This window comes from Hippopotamus amphibius, chromosome 12, assembly GCF_030028045.1.
Source record: "Hippopotamus amphibius kiboko isolate mHipAmp2 chromosome 12, mHipAmp2.hap2, whole genome shotgun sequence".
Classification (NCBI taxonomy): domain Eukaryota; kingdom Metazoa; phylum Chordata; class Mammalia; order Artiodactyla; family Hippopotamidae; genus Hippopotamus; species Hippopotamus amphibius.
In genome coordinates this window covers 14531106-14557845 of record NC_080197.1, presented here as the reverse complement: position 1 = coordinate 14557845, position 26740 = coordinate 14531106, and the positions used below count along the sequence as shown (strand labels likewise).

Below are 26740 nucleotides of genomic sequence, written 5' to 3'. Positions count from 1 at the left end.
GCTGACTCCCCCCGAGTGCAGCACAAGGCAGCCGAGCTCTCCTTACGATGAGCCGTGAAGTATGCAGGGCAGAAACAGCCATTCCCATGTTTTAGATAAAGAACCAGGGCTCTGAGAGGCTGGGGAGGTGGGCAAAGCTACACAGCAGGTGGGCACTAATAGAGGTGGAGCCCTGGCCCAAATCTGTAACCGGGCAGCACCCTGTGGCTACCTCTGTCAAGGTTATAATTAACCTCCTCATCTGAACCTTTATTCCTTTTCTTGTTCAAACTTTGTTTTCCTCAAGGTTGAGGAGTATCAAAGAAAAGGGGGGAATTGTAACTGAGCAGGACGCTGTGGGGCCTTCCGGAGACAGGCCCTTCCCCCATGTCCTCTGCTTTAGCTCCTCTCTGAAGTACCAAGATGATAGTATTTGATGCACATTTCCTGAGTTGTCTGACAGCTGTGAAGCACCCCCCCCACCCCCCACCAAATGGAAGAGGTTAACTACTGGATGACTATGAGCACATGTCCCAGGCCTCCTGGAGCCTAAGGACTGACAATGTGAACCCCTGTGACAAGGCCATGTTACCTCACCATCAGCCAATCAGAGAACTGTGTGTGAGCTGGTCACACACCCTGCGACCCCCCTCCTTCACCTGGCTTTTAAAAATGCTTTCGGAAACCCTTCAGGGAGCTCAGGGTTTTTTAGAGCACAAGCCACCGGTCTCCTTGCACAGCCCTGCAATAAACCTTTCTCGGCTCCAAACTCCCAAGGTTTCAGTTTGTTTGGCCTCGCTGTGCGTTGGGCATAACGAACTTGTGCTAACAAATCCACGTGACTTATCCTGTGTCAGGACCCAGAGCTCCTTCCGCTGCCCCAGCATTTTTCCAACTTTATTAGCAGTGATCCAGGTAAGAAACGTATTTTACCAGGTGACATTCAAAATATGTATTTAACATGCACTAAGGCAAAGGCAGCAGGGCCACAGCTCTGCAGCAGGGACCCTCACCCCTGGCAGGCATTACTATCTCCTAGACTGCTGGATCATAGGTGATCCAGCAGAATGGGGACCATTCAGAGACTGGGGAGGTGAGTATTTATCAACAGTTATATAAGTATTTCAGTATTTAAACAATAGGAAGGCTGTAACAGTACCTGAACTGGCTGAATCAGGAGCCCTGCATTTCATATCCTGAGACAATACACACACACACACACAACTGAAACTAATGTTTCACAAAAGGATGCCTACACTTACTACAGGCAATACAGTCCAGTACCTTCTCTCCTAGTCTAGCTCCCCCCCCCCCCCATCCCCCTCGGCAGCACCGTGAAGCTTGCAGGATCTTAGTTCCTCCACCAGAGATCGAACCCATGCCCCCTGCAGTGGAAGTACAGAGCCCTAACCTCTGAACTGCCAAGGAATTCCCTAGTCTAGCTTTTTAAAATGCTGGATGAGATCAACTAAAGGACTCCATGGCCTGCTAACAGGTGGCAACTGTAGCTGGAACACTGTCCTGGGGCCTCTGTGTCTCTCACCTTAAATACCGGTCAATGAGGGCCTCGTGGCTAAGCAGCTCTTCCGGCAGGGGCACGGTAGGCATGGAGAACTGGTGCTGCAAGGGGCTGGGCTGGGCCTTCTGGAAGGAGGCCTGGCAGATGAAGATGGGCCTGCCGTGTTGCACAGCCTTCACAAAGCGCACGGAGAAGCTCACCCCTGTTCGAGTTCGCTCCACCTGGTACAGCACTGGCACCTTCGGGTCCCCTGCAGCAAGCACAGGGCACACGGTGAGCCCAAGTGAGCCCCGTAGGCCCACTCACCATCACCATGGCTGGACAGGCCCCTCTGTTGCTTGTTCTCCATTCCTTTTCTGCTCAGTAGCTACTGAGGCCTGATGAAGCCCAGGTACTGGAGATACAGAGAGAACCCTAGCGCCTGTCATCGGGATGCTCCCGGTGCGGGTGGAGATCCTCTCCGTCAATAGCACAGGACAGAAGGGACACTGCCAGACTCCCTGCATTCAAAGCCCAGCTTTGCCACTCACCAGCTGTGTGACCTTGGGAAAGTCAGTTAACCTCGCTGAGCAGTTAACCCATCTTGAAATGGGGATCATCATAGTGTTCATACTTCTCAGGATTTTAATGAGGATTCAATTAGTTCAGAGTTGTAAAGTGTTCAGAATAATAGCTGGCACACAGTAAGTGCTCTGTGTTTGTTCAATAAAATACTCTTAGCTTTTGTCTTGTTCCATCTGTGACTCGGATCTTGTCATGAGCCTAGTACCGTTCTTCTAGATCAGAGGTTAGCAAATCTGGCCTGCTGCCTGTTTTCTTTTCGTTTTTCTTTTCTTTTTTTCCTTCTTTCTTTCTTCCTTTCTTTCTTTTCTTCCTCTCTCTTTCTTTTTTAGAACAGCAAAGTTTATTTATTCAGAGTTTAGTACATCAAGGGAGTCAGCCACAATCACTTCCGTTTGGCAGAGAGTCAAAGGTAAACAGGAGTGGGAAAGCTTTATAGTGAAAAAAAAGGCTTCAGGTATGCCCTGCGTGGAGGCTGCTGGCATAGTGAAGCTATTGGCAGGCTAACTAAAAGCAGGCAGCCTATATAATTGGTGAAGGGTACATGTTTGGCTTTCCCCGGTTAGTCCTAAGTTGGAAGCAGGGGCAAAAATAAGAGAAGCTCTCAGTTATTCAAGTCCTGGCCATTAGGGGCTGATGTTACAGGGACTATAGTTTGGCTTCCTGGACTGGCTGCTAGAGACAATGGTCTGACGTCCTCCAAGCCTGACCTGTAGATAGTAGGTTGGCTTCCTGTGCTAGTTGCTACCAGTTGTGGCTCAGAGTTCTACTTTTATATATGGTTTGGCCATTGTCGGATATTCACACTCCCAGGAAAAGCCTGCTGTCAGTCCCTTCATCCTTAATGCAAATGGAAGTCACCTGGCCCTTCTCCTTTGGTATCTGTGCTCCCAGCACAGGATGGGAGACACTGGCCCCAGGGTGAGAACTATTAGTCCTCAGCAAACAGGTCATGGAGGGTTCTTAGAGGGTGAGAGTCTTCCTGATTTCCCTGAAGCCCTTTCACCTGAGTCAGACCAACCATGGAGAACCCTGACAACTAGGTGGTAAGACTTCTTGCAGATGATTTTCAACTTTGAGATGAAATAAGCAGGTCTAGAGAAGTGTTGCTTCCTCCACCCCATCCAAACGGGGAGCCTGCCAGGCAATGGGGGCTCATTCGACAGCTATAAACATGCCCGTGAAGCCCTGAAGCCCAGCGGTTTTGCTCAGGTCTGTTAGCGGGCAATGCCAAAGGGGCATTTTTATCAGCACAGGGGCTCCTCAAGGCCAAGGACCTTTGAAAAGGGCTTCCCAAGAGTCAAAAACTGAGGAGAGTTACATAAGCAGTCTAATTTCAGGGGCTGGGAGGGAGGCCTCCCTTCCCTGTCAATGAGCTTAAAAAGAAAAAAGCTTTCATCCAATCCTTGGGCTGCAGCTAAAATATAGTATTTTCAGTTACTAGTGATTTACCTTTCAGTGTGAATGAGTTCCAGACCTGTTCTTCAACATTTGTATTGGAACAGAGCCAGCAGGCTCTGCAGTATATTGAAGGAAGAGAGATAACAGTTCTGGAGTGAGTGCATTACTTATGTTGACCTGAAACAGACAGCCAGACATTTCTCCAGCAAAAATGGGTTTCTTCAGGATCAGCAGAGAATTGTAATTCGAGGTCTGCAACCATGGTGAGTCACATTCCAGTCCCCAGCCAGCAAGGGAAGGAGACCGCTTTTAATAGAGGGGAAAAGGGAGGGCTCTAGTATAGTGTAATTGGGAGGGCCTTAGTAAACAAAGAGCCTGTTGTTTTTCATTGGCTGAGTCCTTGCCAGAAAGAAGAGTCTTATTCCCTGGTTGGGTTCCACTATTGTCACAGGGCACGAGAGCTCCCCGTTCTGGTCTCCCACCTCTATTTAATGGAAGTTTCTGTTTATTAATTTTTTACAGTTACTAAGGTATCTTTTCTCATGTTGTTCTCACATTAACCATGCAAAGTGGGTCTTGTCACCATTGCATAGATGGGGAAACTGATGCTGTAAATAACATTTTTTGGAATATAGCCAAGCCCACTTGTTTACATACTTCTGCTATTGCTTGTGCCCACAAAACGTAAAATATTTACTATCTGCCTTTACAGAATAATGTTTTTTGGCTCCTGCTCAAGATTCCCCAAGCTTTAGACCTATACCGAGTCAGATGACACCTGTATTATATTCTTCTACCTATCTAAAGAAATATTGTTTTTTTAAATCAAAAAACAAACAAAAAACCCAAACTGACTAACATTCCATCCCAGGCTTTTAGAGAAAGAATTGATATGATAAAGGGCCAAGGACCAACACCCTCACCTCTCAGTACCTTTTAATTAAAAATATCATTGGAGCACCATCATCGTTTATAAATCTTGATGTACCTGCTAGAGGGTCACTTCACAAACTAATGAGGGACTTCTCTGGTGGGGCAGTGGTTAAGAATCCACCTGCCAGTGCAGGGGACACAGGTTTGAGCCCTTGACTGGGAGGATCCCACATGCCACGGAGCAGCTAAGCCCATGCGCCACAACTACTGAAGCCCACATGCCTAGAGCTTATGCTCTGCAACAAGAGAAGCCACCGCAATAAGCCTGCACACTGCAACAAAGAGAAAGCGGGTGAGCAGCAACAAAGACCCAATGCAACCAAAAATTAATTAATTAATTAAAAAAAAACAAAACTAAACTAGTAAGAGAGCTTCCCTTTTTGTTGCCAAGAAGCTCAGAACTAACCTTTGTATAAAACTGCAATGATATGCCTTAGTCTAGTATTGTGACACAATCATTCCCCCTAGATGCCCCATTACTACTAGCCTGCTGGCCCTTGACTTTTATTTAATATTACTTTTAAAAATTTTGCCCCAAATGTTTTATTTTTTTCCCACACTTTATTATTTATTTTTCTGCAGATTATATTCCATTATAGGTTATGATACTGAGCAAGGCCATGTGGGGCTCCTGCATACAAAGACTTTCTGTGGCCCTCATTTCTTTGATTACAGGAAACTGCCTTCATTCAGCCTCCACCTTTTCTGAGTTCCAATGGGCAGACTGAAGCAGTTGTTAATTAGGGAAGAGAGGGGATGCAAAAGAGACCAGGGAGAAACAGTCAAGAGCAGCCTTGGGGCAAGGTCATGTTCCTCCATCAAGGGAAGTACACAACAATATCTTTGAGCTATTTTGCAGATACTGAAACCCCCGCCAGGTGGGAGAAGTTAGAGATTAAAGATTACGATTAACGACCAGTTAGACCTGAAAGCTGATGATGCTGACTCCTACTTACCTCATCACCAACTCCTTAGAAGAATGTCCATGAGCTGATCACACCCTCTTTGAACAACTACTATAAAACTTCTATTTTCTCCAAGGGGGAGGCACATAGTTTTTCAAGGCAGGAGCCTGCTGTGTCCCCCTTTGCCTGGCAAAGTAATAAAGCTGTCCTTTTCTACTTCACCCAAAACTGTCTTGGAGATTTGATTTGGCACAGGTGTACAGAGAAACTGATCTTTCAGCATCAGTTATTACAAGATATTGAATATAATTCTCTGTGCTACACTGTAAATCCTTGTTGCTTATCCATTTAATGTATAGTAGTTTGTATCTGTTAATCCCCTACTCCCAATCTGCCTTGACTTTTATTTTATTTTATAAATTTATTTATTTATTTACTTATTGGCTGCGTTGGGTCTTCATTGCTGTGCATGGGCTTTCTCTAGTTGCAACGAGTGGGGGCTACTATCCATTGTGGTGCGTGGGCTTCTTATTGTGGTGGCTTCCTTGTTGCGTAGACAGGCTCTGGATGAGAACGCTTCTGTAGTTGTGGCATGCAGGCTCAATAGCTGTGGCTCACCTGCTCTAACGCGCAGGCTCAGTAGTTGTGATGCATGGGCTTAGTTGCTCTGCAGCATGTGGGAATCACATCAAACCTGTGGCCCCTGCATTGGCAGGTGGATTCTTAACCACTGCACCACCAAGGAAGCCCTTATTTTTTTTAATTAATTAATTTATTTATTTTTGGCTGCACCATGCAGCTTGTGGGATCTTAGTTCCCTGACAAGGGATCAAACCCAGGCCTTCAGCAGTGAAACCGCAGAGTCCTGACCACTGGACTGCCAGGGAATTCTGACTTTTATCTTAATAGTCCTATAATAGCTGCCAATTATTCTTTTTTTAAAAATATTTATTTTGGCTGCACTGGGTCTTAGTTGCTGCATGCAGGATCTTAGTTGCGGCATGTGAACTCTTAGTTGTGTCATGCATGTGGGATCTAGTTCCTGACCAGGATCACACTCAGGCCCCCTGCTTTGGGAGCACAGAGTCTCACCCACTGGACCACCAGGGAAGTCCCGCTGCCAATTATTTTAAGCTGTCTTGCAGCCTTTCAAGAAGCAGATAGGGACACAAATAACTGCTGATTATTATGAAATAGCAGTGTTGGCACAGTTCATTTCATGCTTCTCCTGGATGGTATGGAATTATTTCCTAAGCGTGAAAAAGCGCAGGACAACAAAGTCTAAAGCATGGAGCCACACATACTCAGGTTCAAATCCTGGCTTTGCCTGCCTGACCATTACGGGTGCTGTTTACACAACCTTTTGGGTCCAAGGTTCCTTATACATAGAATAGTGGCAGGAATGCTCACCCCTCATGTTTACTTAAGAGGATTAAACAAGTTAACGTACATAGCTGTACTGTAACATGCAAATTTTAATTACTCCTATAAGTTTATCATCAAAAAATAATAATTACCATTTATGGAAAACTTACAACATGCCAGGCCCTGCATTAGATACTTTACCTGCAAAGACTCAGAATTCTTTTCAGAAACTCCATGATGAAACTGATTCAGAGGGATTAGGCTGTTTCCACTTCCACAAAACAAAACAAGACTGTCTCACTGGGCTAGAAGGATTACAATATCAAAAGCCCAAGCGAACAAAGGGCATGTCTGCTCCCAACTAGCATAAAAAGTTAAGAAAGGGACTTGCCCCAAGGTACTTATTCAAATACTTTACAGCAATGACAGTCACGGAAGCCCGGAAATAACAGGATAGGAGTAAGGGGCATAGGAACATAATATGAATAGGTATATATACTATTTTATATTTGTAAAATGAAGGGGGAAACCCATTGTCTTTTTAAATACAGATCACATATCATAAAGTTTCATAAATTCTTCTCAGCTGATGGGACCAGGCAGAAGACAGAGACTCACTCCTGCCTAGGAGTGAGATCTTTATGTTTCTCAAAAGGGAGCATAGGTTTTAAAAGATTACTCTCTCCTCCTTTCTTTGATCCCAGAGCTTTAAGCAGCTACAGAGATCTCGCCTGGCCCCTCCGCTCCTGGCTCCTGCATTTTCAGGTGGGATGGAGGAGGGGTGGGGGAGGGTGGTTATCTCACTCAAGGTCACCTGGCAAATCAGTGGCACAGCTCCAACAAGACCCAAGGTCTCTTGATTCCCAGGCTGGTCTCTTCTCCAAGTTAAGCTGCCTGCCTCAAACTCCCAGCAGAGGTTTCAGCACCTCTCTGAGGATCCAGCACAGGACTGGCACCAGAAGGTGTGTAAAGAATAAAGAACAGAAGACCCACTGGGAACAGTTAAGCACCAAAGTCATGTGCCACTATGGGCCAGAAAACAAGTACCCAGTATCTCAGCAGGTAAGGGGTCTAAGGTTTTTCCTGGCCCCAGGCCTTCTTCCTCTCTAGGCTCCCCTGAGGGCGATCAACTCTCTCACCACCCCCTCTCCCCTCCCCTTCCCCCTCTACCTCTTTCCCTCTTTCTCCTCAGCCAGCTCCCCAAGGCCAGAAAGAAGTGGCTGCTGGGCCACCAGTGCTGGAGTGGGGAAGGGAGGGGTTGGTTTACCTTTCCGAACAAAGTAGCAGTGCAGGGAATGTACATGGACATCTTCACTCACAGACTTGGCTGCAGCCACCAGGGCCTGGCCCACGATCTGACCCCCAAACAGCCGCTGGGTTGAGGGTACCCAGTAATGCCTTCCTCTGTGGGGAGAGGGGAAAAAACAGGAGAGACTTGGGGGCTGAGCCAAATCCTGCAACCTTCAATGAGCCTCTAGTGCAGGATCTCTTAACCTGACTGGGGTTTGGGATCCTTTGGGAATTTGGTGAAAGCCTTTCCCCAGGCAAATATCCTCACATCACTCTACCTACAACTTCAAGACCTTAAGGAGGCCCAAAACTTCTGTGGACTTCAGTTAAGGATAATGAACAAATCCCCACACTTTACACTATGAGAGCAGGGATCAGAGAGGGAAATTGACTTGAGCGAGGTCAGACAGCTCAAACATTGCCATCCTGAGCAGTATCTGGGTCTTTTGACCCCAAGTCCAGTGTTTCTGCCATTGCTCATACCAGGGTAAGACATAAGCCTCTCAAGGCCTTGAGTAGACCTAGCTGAACCCTACAAGCTGGGGGTGGACCGCATTAAGGTCTGCCACTTACACCCCTCAACTATGACAGCCCAATTCTCAAAAGAGCTAGACTTAGAGCTTGAAGGGCCCCCAGACTTCAAGTCTAACCCCTTCAGTGCACAGATGAGGAAACTGAGGTCCCAGAGGTGAAAAGTCTCGCCCGGTGCATGAGCCCAGGGGAGGTTTAAGAACTTAGGTCTCCAGCTTCCCACTGCCCAGCCCAGCCCAGCCCAGCATTTTTCATATAATGCATTGCAAATAGCCCTCCAGGGAGTTATTTATAACTGGTTAAGGGGGGGGGGAGTTAATACCTAAAATAGCTTCCAATAAGCCAGAAGGACCCTTGGAATCCCAAACTATAAAATCTCCAGTTACAGTCAAGAATTTAAGCGGCATCAGGAAGGAAACTGGCTCAGGCCTCAGAATGAATGAAGAGCTAATAGACCCCACCTAGTGGTGGTGGGGATGGGGAATGTAAGAGGAAATAATAGTGAATAGCAAGGAAATACGGATACGTTTGTGTCCTTGGACAAATCACTGCTCTTTCTGCGCTGGCTCTCCCAGGGACATGACTCGTCAGGGGAGGCTGCCGAGAAGGAAACCCTGGGTCACCACTTTATTTGCCTAGATTGACAGGACCTCCCAGGGGTGAGGCTGCACGGACCCCCGCGCCGAGGAGGAAGCCGGGACAGCTTTGCCAGGCGCAAGTTCCCTCCCAACCGCGGCAGAGCCCATCCTCCTTCAGGGGGCTGCGAGCAGGGACAATGGGGTGGCAGCAGTTAAGATCAGGAGTCTCTGACCCAATGCGGGGATGCAGGCCAGATGCGGCCGGCTACCTGAAGAGATCCTCGTCCAGCGGCTCGAGGTTGAGCACGCTGGTGACCAGGACGCTGCGGAGGTCCCCGGGTGGATCGTCGCCGCTCTGTCCGTCCTCGGGGGCCTGCGGGGACGACATGTAGCTCACTCGCTGCCGGCCCGGGACAGTGCGCTGGGAGGGGCGCACGGGGGGAACCTGGACAGAATGCGCAGCCTCTGGCAAAAACCTAAGTAACCGGAAGTGCCCCGTGGGCCCTGAGAAAGCGGGATTCAGGTTATGATTGGTTGGTGCTCCTGTCAGTCTTCGGGTGAGTGCGCCCACCTGCTCTCTAGTGATTGGAGAAAATGAGTGCCAGTCGCGGAAACCCGGGCATGATTGGATGTGATGGTGAGAGGCGGAGCCCTGGGACTGCTTAATAAGGGCTGAGTGTGGTTTCTCCTCAGAGAGCAAAGACGCCCTCCAGCCTGCTAGCGGCTGTTTCAGGCTGAGGGTTTCTCCCGATCTCCGTAACAGGCCACCCAATAGGGGTCCGCCCTTAAAGCATCCAGGGACCACGGCGGCCTGTAGACTCTCATAGGTGATCTCTGCCCCCTGCTGTTGATCTTGGTGCAGCCGCTGGTGTGGGTCGAGGGGGCGGCCATGGAGTTAGGTAGCTGCTTCAAGACCTACGAAGACTTCAAGGAGTGCTTCAGCGCCTACAAAAAGGAGAACAGGTGCTCCTTCATTCTCAGGGACTGCGTCTCCGTCCGCTTCCACAACCTCAACCATGGCACCTCCATCCGCGAGGACATCCTGTAAGGGCGGGGCGGGGGTGGGGCAGGAGGGAGGGGAGGAGGCCGGAGGGTCCCCCAGGAGGGCGGCCTGGAGGAGGAGGGAGGACAGTTGGGCCCCTGTCTCTGTGAGGATTCCACAGACACTTATTGAGCACCAGCTGTGTGCCTGGTGAAAAGCGCAAAACCTCCACAGGCATCGCTTTTTGACCTCCCACTTCACCTTCACTCACTCACGCTTGCATTCACAGCTTTTCTGGAGTTCATAATAGATGCAGTGTCTCATTTTTTTGAGCCCCTGCCGTATCCCAGACACAAAGCATGGCCTTCACAAGTGGATAAAAACGCCTTGGCGCGAATTTTCTTCATCGGTCTTCTCTTTACAAAGCAGTAACATTGGTCATTTGTTGGTTAGTTGTTCATTCATTCGTTCGTTCGATTCTGTAAATGGTTCTTGAGCTCCTGAGGTTAACAGCCGTCTTTCAAACACTTCCCGTGTTCCAGGCAGCGTTCTCTATTCTGCGTATGCTTTACGCCACAGGGCAGCATTGAAAAGTATAGGCAAATGTTATTTTTCCCATTTGGCAGATGAGAAGAGAGGCTTGGAGGCTAAGCTAAGGGTTGAAAACTCGATTGCCTTCAGGACTCAGGTGAAACAGCCCAGTGTAAGAAAATTTAACTTTTAACTATCCAGAAAGGAATGATGAAATAAGCAACACCAGGTCTTTGTGCTAGGGAGAACAGAAGTGTGAACTGGGCAAAATGCAGAGCAGGCCAATTAACACCAGCTGATAGCTACCATGTGCGAATAAAGATCCACTGCTCCCAGGTTTGGGGCAAATGGAGTCAGCAATCCAGGCTTTATGTGAATGTGTCCACTTTTAAAAAAATTGAAAATCAATTCAAATGTGAACACACACTCTATGCGCCAACTCTGAGAGTCCGAGTATATCGGAGTCTGAGACCTCTGGGTTGAGGCATTTGGCCAAAGTTCATTCTCTAGGCAGGCAGGCTGTGTTTTTCCCCCTACTCTGAAGTCCAGTGCTGTGCTGGGTACAGATACATAACATAAAGATGAATAAGTAACTAAACCTGCCCTCAAAGAGTTTGAGATGGCATAGAGTTGGACTCAGGTAAACTGACTAGTATGTGATAAATGGTTTAAAACAAATGTGCAAAGGAAGGAGTGATGAATGCCTGGAAAGACGAAAAAGGTTTCGCACTGGAAGTAATGGTTTCTGCTGGGTTGTGATGAATGCACAGGGCTAGTGTAGATGTTCAATGGTTAATATTGTAAGAAGGTGGTATGTTTGAGAAACTGGAATGCCGTGCTTGGCAGGAGGTCATGTCAGTTGCAGTTTACCTAAAAGGTCTTTAAGTACCACTATGAGTTGTTTAGATTTTGATCTATGCCAGTAGCTTCTTTCTAAGCAGCAAAACAATTCCAAAAAATGTCCTGCTTTCAAACTGCTTACAGTCTAGGCCAGATAAAGTGCAGTAGCCTCCTGTAGCCCTCATGAGTAAGTCCAGGTCTTTTATTAACCTGGCTTGCCAGACCATCTGACCTTTCTGACCTCCCATCTTGCACTCTGTGTTCCATCCACACCAGGTCTTACTCCACATTCAGCCCCTGTCCCAAGCCCACAGCTTCCTGGTCCTTGCACTTACCACACCTACTGGTTAGAATAACCTTGCCCATCTGCTTATCTTAGGTCACTTTTCCTCAAACATCAGTCGTTTTATATATTATCCTCTCTGTACTGTATATCCTGAACTACAATTTACTTAACATTTTTCTTTAAATTGTGCTAATATTCAAAGAAACTTTAGAACCAATCTAAGCAATAATATATAGGAAGTAACAGTATAGTGGCAAAAAATAGTATATATTTCTAAATAACTGTTAAATATGCTTGTGTAATCTGAGGTCATTTTGGACCTCTTGTGGAAAACTCTCTTAGCTAATTGTTACTTTTGCTTCAGATATTAGCATAATTTCCAGGAAGTCCTTCTTAACTCCCTGAAGATAAGGTTAGATGGGCCTGCTCTGGGCTCTGACAGCGCCTGTTACAGTTATTTGCACATTATTTGGAATACAGTTTACAGAGGTTTCCTTGGTTTGCTGAGCTCTTCCAGGGAGGGACTCTGGTTTACTGTTTTTTTTTGCATTCTCACTGATTAACACCATGCTGCTTGCATGGAATTAAGTCCAAACACCTCAGAATTGCACCTGAACACCCTTCAGGCGGATCATCTCCAGGGTCGCACACAGGGCTTGGCCCATAGCAGGCCTTACATAACTGTTGAATAAATTGAATCATCAAATGTTAAAGGTATAATTCAGCGAAACTGGTGCTGCAGGGACTCAGAGAAACATCACAGGGGCTGGGAAGTAAGAGAGAAAGGGAAGCTTGAGCCGGGCCGTCAAAGATGGGGAGGTGTGGGGGGGGGGGTGTATTTACTATTTGCTGCTCTAAAAATTATCACAAACATAGTGGTTTTAACAACACAAATTTAGTATCTTCCTCTTCTATAGGTTAGAAGTCAAGCACAGATCTGACTTGGCTAAAACCAAGGTGTCAGCAGAGCTGCATTTCTTTCTGGAGTCCCTAGAGGAGAATCTGTTTCCGAGTGTTTTCCAGCTTCTAGAGGCTGCCCACACTCCTTGACTTATGGTCCCCTTCCTCCATCTTCAAAGCCAACAATGGCTGGTGGAGTCCTCACATCACTCTGACCCTGCATCGTCCCATCACCCTCTCTGGCTCCACTTCTGCTTCCATCTTCCACTTTTTTTTGGACCCTGTGCAGATAATCTAGGATAATTTCCCTTTAAAAAATAATCTAATTAGCAACTTCGATTCCATCTGTGATCTTAACTCCCCTTTGCCATGTAACCTTACATATTCACAGGTTTCAGAGATTAGAAAGTGGACGTCTTTGGGGGACCATTCTGCCTGTCACAGGAGGGTTAACATCCTGGAGGGAGAAGTGGTGTGTAAGCTAGTGCAGATGTTAACATGCTGTACTTGGAAGGCAGTGAGGAGACCTGCTAGGCTAGAAGGAATATTTATGCTAGAGCAGTGTGAAAGAGAATGGCAGGGTCTCAGCTAACAGATTAGAGGTTGGGATTGGCTTTATTTATTTTTATTTTTGCAGGTTGAACAGTTTTAAAAATGAATTTGTTTTTGAATGGTCAATATAGTCATTTAAGTTTTCTTAAATTTCAGATTACATCCAAGGGTCTAAAAGTCTGTCCCTTCCACTGTGTTATCTAGGCACAACTGCTGTTACCTTCCTGAGATACACTGAGCCTCAACAAACATATCTTGTGTGTACATATGCATCTTTTTTTTTAAAACACAGCTGGCTGCATACTGTTTATATACATCATTCTACACCTTTGCTTTTCTCACTTAGTGTATTTTGGAGATTACTCCACATCACTTATTCCATTGTATGAGCCCTTTAATTCATTGATTTTAGCAATTGTTAACTGAAAACTTACTCCGTGCTAGTGTCTGGAGATACAGTGTTGAAAAGGATAAATTGAGTCCCTGCCCTCATGGAGCTTCCCCTCCAATCAGGGACACAAATATTAAACTCTAATCACAGAAATTCTGATTTCTTTAAAATAGTAGTAAGAGGGTATTCCCTGGCAGTCAGTGGTTAGGACTCTCAAGATTTCACTGCTGAGGGCCCGGGTTCACTATCTGGTCAGGGAACTAAGATCCCAGAAGCTGTGCAACACATCCAACAAATAAAAATAAAATAAAATTGTAGTGAGTGCCAAAGGAAAAGTCTAGGGTGCCAGGTGGAGAATGACAGGGAACTGTAATCTGGTGGGTAGAGTGGGGTGTGGGCTGACATTTAATACCAGTGCAGGCTCTTGATGAGGAAAAAAAACAGCCATACTTTACAAAGCACATTCACCTGGTTATCTGACTTGGTTCCCTGAATTTCCTTGTCAGAAGTAGGTTTTATTCCCATTAAATGAGTTAATACACGTAAAGTGTTTACCACAGGTCCTAGTACATAGAAAATGTTCCATAAATAGTATTGCCATTATAATAATATTATTGTGCAGATGGGGAAACAGCCAGGAGAAGCTGAATGTTAAGAGGATGGAAAGTTCTACCTCTCTGCTTTACATTAAGGTTCAGAGTTTCATTATGTAACTCTTTGAAGGTTGTTACCTCCTAGTTCCACCTTCCTGAGCAAAAGGGGAGAGGATCAATACAGTAAAGGGGAGGCCAGGAACAGGCCTGAGGTAGTCAAGACTTGAAAGAGGAAAATAATGAGAACCTGTAACAAAAACCACCCTCATCCCCAACATCACCTGGTGGGAGCCAGGGAAGTCTGAATTTTTCATACAGTCACAGCCAAGAAAAATGACAGTGGGCAGAAAGGAGCAGGCAAGTAGGAGCAGGGAGTGGAGTAAGATTTCAAGAAACTATACGAAAGCGTCTAGTTGTCAGAACTGAAGGTCAGACCCAGCCAGTTTATTACCATAGCTCTTTAGTTTTCTTTTTTTCTTTTTAATATTTATTTATTTGACTGCACCAGGTCTTAGTTGTGGTATGTGGGATCTTCATTGCCACGTACAGGATTTTTAATTGTGGTATTTGGGATCTAGTTCCCTGACCAAGGATCAAACCCAGGCCCCCTGCATTATGACCACGAAGCCTTAGCTACTGGACCACCAGGGAAGTCCTGCTAGAGCTCTTAAGTGCCTTCCTTAACCTACTGGGTTGTAACAACCTTCCAGTATTGATTCATTCAACAAACTTCAAATAAGAGGTAAACAGGCTTACCCCCAGGCATTGAACTAGGGTAAAAAGATGAGTGAATCATAGTCTCTACCCTTGAGGACCGTAATGTGTTAGTTTGGGAGGAAGTGAATTCTGAGCAGCTCAGGCCTTTAGCAGAGAGGGGTGACTGCTTGTTGGGATGTTGTAAAGGACATTCTTGCACGGTGTGTTGGATACTGGCTCTTGGCGGAGCACACCGAATTGGGCTTTTTAAGTGATGTATGGATGTGTGGGATGGGCACTTCTCTTGTGGGACTGGAGGGCAGGTGGGGGAAATGTCTTCAGGGGGTAATTTAGCAGAGCACAGTGTTTCCCCTCAACCAGATATGCATACTACTGGTGGTCAGGCGAGATGATTTTAAAATTTTTATTTTTTAAAGTTTTGTCTGCATCAGGTCTTAGCTGAGGCATGCAGGATCTTCGTTGTGCCGTGGGGGCTCCAGAGTGCATGGCCTCTGTAGTTGCAGCATGTGGGGTCTCTAGTTGAGGCACGAGGGCTCAGTAGTTGTGGCTCACAGGCTTAGTTACCCCATGGCATGTGGGATCTTAGTTCCCTGACCAGGGATCAAACCCTAGTCCCCTGCATTGGAAGGCAGATTCTTAGCCACTGGGCCCCAGGGAATTACCAAGATGATTTTAATATTTAAGTATTTATGTTAATATCTAAACATAAAGATCCTTGTTAAATAAAGTGAGCTGATTTAAAGAAAACTATTTGAGGGGACTTCCTCGGCAGTCCAGTGGTTAAGACTCTGCACTTCCCATGGGGCTTCCTAGGTGGCGCAGTGGTTAAGAATCCGCCTGCCAATGCAGAGGACATGGGTTCGATCCCTGCTCCAGGAAGATCCCACATGCCACGGAGCAACTAAGCCCATGCGCCAAAAAAAAAAGACTCTGCACTTCCCTGATTGGGGAACTAAGATCCCACATGCCGCTTGGTATAGCCAAAAAAATAAAAGTCCTTTGAAAATACTAATGCAGAGGTTTTAGGAATGGCTGTGGGAAATACAAAGGGGGTTGCAATTCCTTGATGTTCAGGAGAAGCTGGCATATCATTTTAAAAAGTGAGAGCTCTGAAATCAGAAAGACAGGCTTTACCCCAACCTTGGGCAAGACTTTTAATCTCCATGACACAGTTTCATCCTCTGTAAAATGAGGAGGATGTGGTGAAGATTAAATAAAATACATGTAGTTGCTGAAGCATAGTGGTCAGTAAATATTTGCCAAAGTCAGTACTGCAGTACATGATGGAAAGTGATAGGTATTTTTATTTTTATTTTAAAATCTTTAAAAAATATTATTTATTTTGGCTGCACAGGGTCTTAGTTGCAGCATGTGGGATCTTCGTTGCAGCATGTGGGCTTCTTAATTGTGGCATGTGAACTCTTAGTTGTGGCATGTGGGAGAGTCAGAGAAATGTATTGTGGGAGTTACTACTGAATGACCCAAAATCCCAATCAACTGGGAGATTCTGTGATTTTATGCCCAGTTTCCCTTCCCATATTTTTATATGTGGCTGTTGTATTTTTCTTTTTATTATGTCATTTGGGAGATTGGTAGTCTTCAAACCGTGAAGTCTTCTGATGTCTCTCTCCATTGCTGTTCAGTTTAATAGCTACCTTTTCTGAACACTTTTTTGGAACATGTTCAAAACACTCTGCTAAGAACTTTATAGACATTGTTTTATTTAATCCTCATCATACCCTTTGAACTAAGCCCTTGTTATCTGAGCTTTCATTTTTCCATGTATCACTAATCACAAGGCTGTGTAGGAAAGCAAAAATCTTGCTAACAAACTAGCCACTTTTAAAATTAGTCACTACTTAGTCATTCCTTCCTGCTTATCCTACCAGTTCCATCACCATCTTTGGTAGTGAGTTTCTGGCTAATGAATAGATGTGGAAAACATCAGGATAATACAGTGCTACTAAAGCTGATTGCAAGCTGATTGCAAACTGAAATTGCACGTCTTCTAAGAGCTGTAGGACTTGGTGAAATCCCTGAAAGTAATGGTAGAGGAATCCTTACATCAGCCCGCAGCCTTATGCAAGTTGACAAATGGAGAGGGGAAATCAACAAGGACGATGAAATGTACAGACTTGAAAACTAGAGGATTTGCATAGCAAAAAATTAAATTAGACCCTTGGGAAACGTGATAAAGCCCAGGAATATTTTGGTAAAATTGACCTGTACACATTGCAAAAGTAAGACAGGAAATAAAATATCAGAATGTTTGGGGAAAATATACCAAGAAAAAAAAGAAGTTGATGCTTTAAGTGGTTCTTTGATTATTCTAAGAATTGGCAGATAGCTGCCATTATGAATTAAATTTTGTTAAATATAATATTTTCATAATTTTCATCTCATTTTTTAAAGATCGCTCAAATCTTTTTTCCCACCAGTTTCCTGTGAAATGTGGTTTCTGGAGATGTTTTTTTGGCTGCAGTTAACTGAAAACCCTGACTCAAAATGCCTTATTTCTTAGCCTAGAGAAGGTGATTGTTTCAGCGGCCTAGGCTTCTCCCTTCTTTCCATTCTGCCATCCTCGGGTTTCAGCCTTGCCCTCAGGATGGCTCGCCGCATGGCACAAGTGTAGGAGTCACATCCAGAGGAAAAAGCCTGCCTTGGTTTCCTGCAGATTTCCTATCATATTTCTTTGTGCAGAATTGGGCCAGAGTATCCATGGCCATTCCTAATGAGATTATCTTAATTGGCTTAGACTAGCCCCGAAGCACTTAGCTATGTGGGAGAGGAATGGCAACCAGAATAAAACTGGCCTTCAGTTAGGAAGGAAGGAGGAGGCTAAGGGATGTTGGGTTGGCCACCAACCTATCCTGCCACGGCCTTTTTTTTTTTTTTTTTTTATAAATTTATTTTATTTATTTATTGGCTGTGTTGGGTCTTCGTTGCTGCACACGGGCTTTCTCTAGTTGCTGCGAGTGGGGGCTACTCTTCATTGTGATGCGCGGGCTACTCTTCATTGTGATGTGCAGGCTCCTCATTGTAGTGGCATCTCTTGTTGTGGAGCATGGGCCCTAGGCGCGTGAGCTTCAATAGTTGCGGCACATGGGCTCAGTAGTTGTGGCTCACGGGCTCTAGAGCATAGGCTTAGTAGTTGTGGTGCACAGGCATGTGGAATCTTCCCAGGGCAGGGTTCGAACCCATGTCCCCTGCATTGACAGGTGGATTCTTACTCACTGCGCCACCTAGGAAGTCCCTTTTTTTTTTTTAATTGAAGAATAGTTGATGTACAATATCATATAAGTTACAGGTGTACAATATAGTGATTCACAATTTTCAAAAGTTTTGCTCCATTTATAGTTATTATAAAATACTGGCTGTATTTCTCGTGTTGTACAATATATCCTTGTAGCTTATTTTATACATAATAGTTTGTACCTCTTAATCCTCTACCCCTGTATTGCCCCTCCCCACTTTGCTCTCCCCACTGTGAACCACTAGTTTGTTCCCTATATCTGTGAGTCTACTTTTTTGTTATATTCACTAGTTTGTTGTATTTTTTAGATTCCACATGTAAATTATATCATACAGTAGTTATCTTCTCTGTCTGCCACAGCCTTTTAAATGAATTCACTTTTAGTGGTACTGATTATTCTTGGATCAGGTAGGGATTATTCATAGACCAGTATTCTTGTTATTTCTGTATTTATAGATAAGAATTGGAGACTGAGAGGAAGTGAAGTGACTTGTCCGAGTCCACACAGCTAAGTAGTAAAGCTGGCATTTAAACTCAGGTCTTCTAGCTCCGGAGTCTTGTTCCTGACTCAAGTTATGTTGTCTAAAATGGCTCGACTCCACCTGTAAAAATTCTGTTTGTTGCTCAAGGTGCAATTTACATGCAACAAGGACACACATCTTATGTGAAATTAATCAAAAGTTTTAGATCTCTTCCATTCCCTATAGTCAGCGTAAATAACTCTTTATTCAGTTATAAGTATATTGCTTGTACCTCTATTTAACCATTCACTTAGTTTTGGCTTTACTGGCCATCTATGTAGTCATGTCTCTGCTCACTAGACTTGGAGAGTAGAGACTATCTAATTTGTCTCTGTAGCCTTCTGAGCAACTAGTATACTGTTTGGCACATAGTAGGACTTAGTAAATGTTTGAAATTAAGCAAAGGATGTGTCCAAAGTTATAGTTAGTAATAGTGCTGGGATAGAAGCCAAGGCACCCGACAGAACTCTCCCAGTGACCTTCCTAATGTGCTGCTCACGTTACGAGAAGAGGTTTCTGTGTCATGCGATCACTCATTTAATGTTCATTCAGGATGTGTGTTCAGAGCACCTAGCCTGTGCCAGGTGCAGTGCCAGGCACTGGGAGTACAATGGGGGCACAGTCTCTTTATGGGAATAAACACCTACAGAGTAGATTGGAAGGAAGGAAGACTGACTGACTCCCTTCCTCCAGATCCGGGCTGAGCACGCTTGGATGTAAGCACTAAGGGAGATTCAGAAAAGTGTAAAACCCCATCCCTGTCTTGAAAAGAGTCTGCTTTCACCTGGGAGATAGAAATAAATACGGATTAAAATTACTACAGCGCTCAAAGAATTCTTAGAAAAGACTTGTATATTTCACTGTGTGTAAGTTGTACCTCAGTACCAAAGATTAAAGGACACAGGGGAATTCCCTGGCAGTGCAGTGTTTAGGACTCGGTACTTTCACTGCCAAGGGGCCAGGTTCAATCACTGGTCGGGGAACGAAGATCAGTTGGTGTGGCCAAAAAATTAAAAAATTAAAATTAAAAAAAGATTAAGGGAAGCAGGAAAAAATAGCAGAGGCTTTGACCTAGTCTCCCTTAAGTTTGACGTGCATGATGCCAATAAGGACAATATGTTTAGAGATCTTTAAGGAAGTTATTGAACCTGAACAAAGTGTTGAGGGTCAAGTTGAGGAGAGTAAAGATGAGAATTCAGAGAGGGAGAGAGATTTTGAAAGAAGACAGGCATTATAACGGTTAACTACATAGACTGTAGCCAAGCAGGCTTAGTTCAAATCCTAGATCCTCCAGTTTTAGCTAGAGGATTAAATCCCAGATTCTCATCCCTGAGAACCTCTTTAAGCCTGTTGCCCCATCTGTAAAATGTGGCATGTAGAATCCTTTTCTTAGGATAAAATGATGCATGTAAGGGGTTTACATGTAGCCTGGCATATAATAATCCTTAATACATGTAATAGTGGGAGGAAAGAATTGAAAAGACTTACCATATTGGATATAGAAATGGAGAAGGAGGAATTAAAGAGAATGGCAATGTTTAGAGGAGGAGGACTGCACCCTGGGAGGTGCAGTCATTAATGGAACCAGGAAAGGTGGAAAGAGCTTTGTGGTTGGCACTCACCTCTATCTTGTTTTTGAACTAGGTTGAGAAGCATGTCCTGTGAGCACACAAAGTCAGTATAAAGTAATGAGCTAAGATGTTGAGCCAGTAGCAGGGCAGGGTCCAATCTGAGGGCTTGGGGGAGGCATCCTAGGAAAGATGGTAATGGCACATCTTCGTGAAGGGTGAGTAGACTCTGAGATGAAGACAGGTGGGTAGGGCATTCCAGACAGAGAGGCAGCGCGAGCAAAGGTACAGAGGTGAGACACAGTGCAGTGAACACGAGAAGCAGTGTTTGTCTTTCTAGGGTACAATAAAACAAGATGGTGGGGGCAGTGGAAGACAGGTGGGAGAGTTAGGCAGAGGCTATACCGCGGTCACCCCTCGCTGGCCTTGCCATGCTACTGGGCTGCTCCCTGAACTACGGATGATGTTGCCGCCCTGGCACTGTGCACACAACAGGTGCAGGCATTTTCAGCCTCAGGCCCCTCCGCCCTGTTATTTCAGGCCTGACATCCTATTTTTCTAAGCTTGCCCCACAGGGTGAGCAAACAGGACCAGCTGGACCAGAGTGTTTGGAAGGGGGTTGGTGAGATGCTCAGACTTTGTCATGTCATGCCAGGGGCTGAGATTATTTTCTCCCCACCTTCCCTGATCTTTGGGGTGGGACACTCTCTGAGGAGGCAGGGGTGTGACCCATCCTGCCCACATGTGGTCCCTGAGTCATTCATCTAGCACATCTTTGACAAGCATCTGCTGAAGGAACAGCAGTTGTGTTAGGTGCTAGGAACACATTGAGGACTACCTTACTCTTGCCACTTGAAAACAGCCCCATCCAATTGGAAAGATACTGCATAAATGCCCAAGCAAAGGTCACAAGGCTTAGGAGCTGTAGTAACAGTAGATGACTTTTATTTAGAATAAATAAAAGGCTGAACCAGGCTCTGGGCTAAATAGTCTTGTGGCTTAATTCTCATAACAACCCTAATCAGTTTCATTTTATGACGAGGAGACGGCACACGGAGAGGTGAAGTAACTTGCCCAAGGTCAAACAGCTTCTGAATGGTAGAGCCTGGATTCAAATCCAGAGTCAGCCTCAAGCGTCCCCACTGTTTAACCACTACTGCTGCCCAGAAAATCTACTAAACCTTTTACTTTAGATAAATGCAGTGAATCTGAAGTAAGCAGCAATTACTGTGGCTTGAGGGCATCCATAAAGGTTTCCTGGAGAAGGTGGGACCAGATTTGAGCCTTGAAGCATGGATTGAATGAGGATAGGAAGGGGGAAAGAGCAGATATTCAATTTAATTACTGTTCTCCTTTGAATCAGCACTTTCAGCCTAGAATGGCAAAGCTAGCAGCATCATAAAGATCATCTAGCCCAGGGGCTCTCAGTCTCTTAGGATGGGGACATTTTCCTTTAAGTCAAAAACGAATCCAGTTCTTTCCTCTCAAAGAGGAAACCCAGATACACCCTAACCCCTGAGGCCTCTTTTACTTTTGCTGCCTGGAGGAGGAGGCAGAGGAAGCAATGGCTCCCTAAGGGCAGGAATGACAGGGACACTTTAAACAGTGAGTAACCAGCTCTGCTGCTGCCTCTTATCTGTTTGCCTCAGAATGAATTGTTGACAACTACAGATGGGAAAATGAGAGTAAATAAAAGGAGTAGGGGCTTAGAACCTCCGTACATGAAAATGAAGGGTGTTTTAGTTGGGTGGGTTCTTGAAGAAAGACCTGAATGCTTTGGGACTGGAGAGAGAACGTAACTCTTTCCTACATCCTGTACTGCACTGTGGTCTCCAGGAAATATATCAGCTGCTATAAGTCCCTGCAGGGCCTTGACGTGTAAAAGAAAGGGGGTGGTCAGCACCGTTTTCATTATCACCTCTGCCTTCCCTAGATATGTGCAGGTGAAATTTGTCTGTATTCGGACCCAGTCCAACAGGAAGAGAACAGCAGAGGCGGACATGTGCCCAGCATACTTGCTCCTGCGGTACAATGAGAAACTGGATAGACTATTTATCAGTGAACTCAACACGCAACATATACACGTTGACTCCAAAGCAGCGGGTCCTAGAGGAGCCGCCACCGGCAAATCTCTGAAGAAACTCCGGCCTGCACAGCCCACGATCAATAAAGACCTTGGCACAGCTGAGAAGTCCCTATTTGAACCATCTTTTTGCTTAGATAAGGTCCAAACACCCTCAAGGCCAGGGCAGGAGGGCATCACTCCTTCTGACCTGGCCAAGATAGCCAAAGTGATGAAGAACTTTCTTAAGGTGGATGTGGGTTCCATGGCCTCCTTCAGTGTGGGCAACTGCCAAGACCTGGACCGGCTCAGCTTCCAGAGCAGCAAGATGAGCGACCTGTTCGTCCGCTTCCCAGAGAATCTCTTGCTGCACCGGGTGGAGAATGCCCAGGGCCACATCCTCTACGCTTTCTTGGTTGAGAGTAAGGAACGAGAGGGGCGAGTGGTACACTTTGCAGTGCTCAAGGCTGAGACAGCCACCTCCGTGGCCAAGATGCTGAGTATCTTTACAGAGTTCAACTCAGATTGGCCCAAGGTCAAGGTGGTCTTCGTGGACCCGTCCTTCCCTCATCGAGCCATCCTGCAGGAGATCTTCCCTGCTGCCCGCATCCTTCTCTCCATCTATCACACGACCCGACTCTTGGAGAAGAAGTTGCACCGTAGTTCAGCAGATCCATCCTTTAAAACGCTCATGAAGGAAGCCCTGCGGGAGGCCGTGTTTGTCACTTCTGAGGCCAGCCTGCAAAATCTCTGCCAGATGTCCCAAGCCCTGCTTGATGAGCAGCTGTTCAGCTTCCTGCAGGCCCACTGGTTCTCCTGTGAACTGCTGTGGTACATGCACGTCAGGAAGGGTCTGCACGCCTGTAACACCTACATGGACAGCCTGGACATCGTCACCAGCAAGGTGTCGAGCCTCTTCCGGGAACAGCAGTCCCTGCTGGACTGCATCCTTCGCTTTGTGGATTACATAGACTTCTTTAACACCAAAGGCTTGAAGAACTTGCCCATGGCTCCCCCCAGGTTAAAGAGAGCCCGGTCAGCAAGCATGGCACCGAAGTCCAAGAAGGCTTTTGGAATCTGCCGAGGGAGCCTCAGCAGGCTGCCCATGCAAGAGGCAAAGCCACAGCCGCAGCAGGTGCAGGTGCTGCAACAGCAGCCCCAGGGGCAGCCCTCCCAGGGCAGCATGCTAGACTCCTTACGCCAGAGTGGCTCCGATCTGGCCTACAAGCTGTGCTACAATGAATGGGCGGTGGTGCAGAACTCCACGCACCTGGTGGACGAGGCTGGCTGCTCCGTTGACGTGCAGCTGCTGGAGGACTCCCACCAGGTGAGCAAAGATGGCTGCAGCTGCAGCTGCTCCTTTCAGCAGCGGTACCACCTGCCGTGCCGGCACATTTTGGCCCTGCTGCACACCAGCCAGAGGCCCGTGGGCGAAGCCATGGTGTGCCGCCGGTGGCAGAAGAGGTACCAACACCTCCTCGGGCCCACGGGGGAGCTCCTAGACCCTGTTCTGATCCCAAGTGCAGGCCAGCCAGGGGAGCAAGGACGGAACGACGTGATTCAGGACCTAAGCAGGGAGCTCGCGAACCTGCTGATGCAGAGCGAGGGACCGGAGCTGGAGGAGCGCTGTTCCACCCTGCGCAAGATTGTGGACATCTGGGCGGCCCCCTGCCAGCCTCCTGAGCCCAGTCAGCAGCCGGGGGACTTCAAGGATGTGGGTTGCCTCCCTTTCCTCTGGGGAAAGCAGGAGGAAGGGGAGGAGCTCACTCCTGCTGGAGCCACAGTTCACGATTGAAGCACTTACACTAGCGCACTGGGCCACGTACCCCTCTCCCTGGAAGTCTGGGAGCTCAAAGCGGGCAGGACAGGGGGTCAGCGTTTTAACCAATGTCTTCCTAGGTAGGGTTAGGAAAATTGTTCCAGTAGGAAGAAGAGGAACCCCATTGTGTGACAGTCCTTTGAATCTACCCCTTTTCTGCCCTACCTTTGGTTTTCCTTGGGAGCCTCATTCATTGTTCAAGGCCAAAGTTATCTCCATGCTGAAAGGTCATCCCTCTTTCTCCCTCAACCCCTGAGACCAGATCTTATTCACTTTATAGAGATGAAACCCTGTCCTAGGGTAGGGTGAGATAAAACGGACCTGACAAAAGAGTCTAGTTTCAGGGACAAAAGGAAGGAGGGTAATCCTTAACTGTTGCTGCTCTTTACAAAGAATTTGTTATTTGTACCTATTTTTATTCATATTAAAGTTTTTGTTTTGCTTTTTTTTTTTTTTTTTTAATAAAATCAAATAAGCAGGGGAAATGTGTTCTGCCTGAACAGGGAAGAATCTAATGGGGGTCGTGGAGGCAAATAGAACCTGACGCCTTAGATTCAATGATTAGCAATCCGCCTCTTACTTCATCCACTTCCTGCAACCGAGTCTTCAACATTGATTTCAGGCTGCCTCATATTCTAGCAGGAGGAAGCCAAGTAGGTTGGGAGGGAAGAAAACTGGGTCTGAGACCTGACTGCCCTCAGCTTGCTGGGAGACTGTGGGCAAGTCCTTAATTTCTTTGACCCCAGTTTCCTCATCTGTAAAAATTAGTGTACTGGCCTGTTCTAATTCCAATTAAGCACCAACACAGACCTTTGTTGTTGTTGCTAGTTTATAATCTTAATCACCTAAAGCCTGGTAGCCACCCAGCTTCCAGGAGCCATCTTCAGGGGAACCGAGGCCAAAAGATGGTAGTCAGTCTTGGTTCTTGCACTAGTTCACCATGACCTTAACAGTCACAGTGCTATTCTGGATCTTGCCTGTAAAATACTGGAGGGGGTTGGGCTGGACAACACCAAAGTTTAGCTCTCTCAAGGAGATCTGGATCTCCTCCAAGAGTTGGGTCTTTTGACCCCTGTTGGAGAAGCAGAGTTGGGCCCCTTGACCCCTGTTGGAGAGGCAGAATTTGAGACGTGGGCCTCAGTTTCTCCACGAGGCAGAATACACAGTTCAATTACATAGACACCCCTTCCTACCCTCCTGGGGCTTTGGAATTTGACCAGAAAAGAAAAAAATCCGTGAAACACTGCTGTTTATTTTCTTTTTCCTTTTTGGCCACTGAGGGAGTTTCCATAGTATAACACGCCCTTCCAGCCCTCTTCCCAGATGTAAGGCACCAGAGTTTCAGCCTCAAGGCTCAGACGCCAGGATGCGAGAGTCTTCAGGCTTTCATTGGTTGCCGCCAGCCGAGCCCCTCGTAACCTGGTAACAGCGCCCGCCCACGAGTTACCAAGCTACGATTGGTCAGTGCACCAAAGCCCGAAAGCGAACTCCTCAGGCTGTTGGCCCGAGTTACGGCGAAACTGGCGCCGCGGTTGGTGAGCCTAGAGGTCAGTCAGAGTCAGGGTCAAATAGGGAGAAATGGCGACGGAGCCAAGCTGTGGGTGAGTAATTTCTGAAGGGGTGGAGGTGTGAGGTAGCTGGTAACAGCGGTCACCATGACACAGCTCCCAGAGGGGTGGGAGGTTGACTTCTCTTCTGGCTCCGGCCAGACTCTGAATGGGAACGTTAGACATCCGCATCCTCCCACCCGGGTTAGAGGTGAGCGGTCGGAAGCTGCATCCCCTCTCTGTCTCTGATTTTTGAACCTCAGGTACCGTGGAAAGCAGTCAGAATCCCGAGCCAAAGACTCAGCTTCCAGCCACTTACAGAGTAATGATGGACAAGTCAACCTCTTTAAGCCTCAGTTTCTCATCTGTAAAATGGGGACAGTAACCCGATTTGGAGGCTAAATAGGGGAAATTTGAACAAAGTATTATAGTTAATAGAGGAATTTACGTAGAGGGAGGGAGACTCAACAGCTGTTAACCCCTTTTTATGGTTGAAAGGATTTAGGCTTGCGGGGGCGGGGGCGGCGTGGAGCGCACTGACTTGCCCAAGATCACACGCAAGTTTGGGACAATTGCAGTTCTCTTGTTTATACCAGGACCAATAAAAGAATAGAGGCCAAGAAGTAATTTGTAAGTATAAAATGCAATACAAGTATTTAAAATGCTCTTCAAGGGGGAAAAACAAAGGTAGCTCTGGCCTTCACACTCATTTAAATCTCATGGAACCAAGTCTTTCCATGCTGGCTTCTTATCAGTTAGGTCTCAGCTCCAAGTCATCCTCCCAACCCCGAGAGAGGGCTCCGCTGGCCACTTTGGCCAAAGTATCCCTCCCTCCTCCAACTTGCTATTACCCCGTTTTGTGGTAAACATCATTATCCAATGGTAAACTTTGTAAACTTCATTATCTGATATATCCTTGTTTGTTTACATGTTTATTGTGTATCCCCCAGAACAGTGCTGATACACAGTAAGCAATAAAATATTGTCTGGATGAATAATTGAAGAGCCAAGCCCCTACTGTCTCTTTAAACATCTGTTCCTCTCCATAGGCCCATCTTTGGAGCAAGATCTGGGAACTACAGTCCAGCCTCAAGCCTCCACTTAGTTGGAGCTTGA

At 46.4% G+C, this 26740-nt stretch overlaps 2 protein-coding genes across 5 annotated transcripts in view; one reads left to right on the top strand and one right to left on the bottom strand.

Moving 5' to 3' along the window:
- The window catches only part of ACOT8 (acyl-CoA thioesterase 8), a 12965-nt gene extending 3391 nt beyond the window's left edge, over positions 1-9574 (bottom strand). Inside the window, exons 1-3 of one of the 3 annotated variants that reach the window (XM_057702566.1) lie at positions 9332-9574; positions 7931-8067; positions 1523-1748 (exon numbers count right to left, since the gene is read on the bottom strand). In XM_057702566.1, the coding sequence (XP_057558549.1) occupies positions 1523-1748; positions 7931-8067; positions 9332-9450 (482 nt within the window). In that variant the 5' untranslated portion in view covers positions 9451-9574. The remainder of the gene's footprint in view (positions 1-1522; positions 1749-7930; positions 8068-9331) is intronic. The other 2 variants (XM_057702568.1, XM_057702567.1) reach the window with 2 other exon arrangements.
- Positions 7631-26740, top strand: ZSWIM3 (zinc finger SWIM-type containing 3). Of its 2 annotated transcripts, XM_057702559.1 has the most exons (3): positions 7631-7725; positions 22130-23722; positions 26674-26740. In XM_057702559.1, the coding sequence occupies exons 1-3, from the start codon at positions 7691-7693 to the stop codon at positions 26738-26740; spliced, it is 1695 nt and encodes a 564-aa protein (XP_057558542.1). In that variant the 5' UTR covers positions 7631-7690. The 2 variants fall into 2 exon arrangements, with proteins under 2 accessions (XP_057558542.1, XP_057558541.1); XM_057702558.1 differs by lacking the exons at positions 7631-7725; positions 26674-26740 and adding an exon at positions 9803-10106 and having other exon boundaries at positions 22130-24531.

Excerpts from the sequence above, each read along its gene's own strand:
- ZSWIM3 (XM_057702558.1), top strand. The coding sequence starts at position 9,952 with ATGGAGTTAGGTAGCTGCTTCAAGACCTACGAAGACTTCAAGGAGTGC. Across the intron at positions 10,107-22,129 it reads TCCATCCGCGAGGACATCCT|ATATGTGCAGGTGAAATTTG; the intron begins GTAAGGGCGGGG and ends TGCCTTCCCTAG.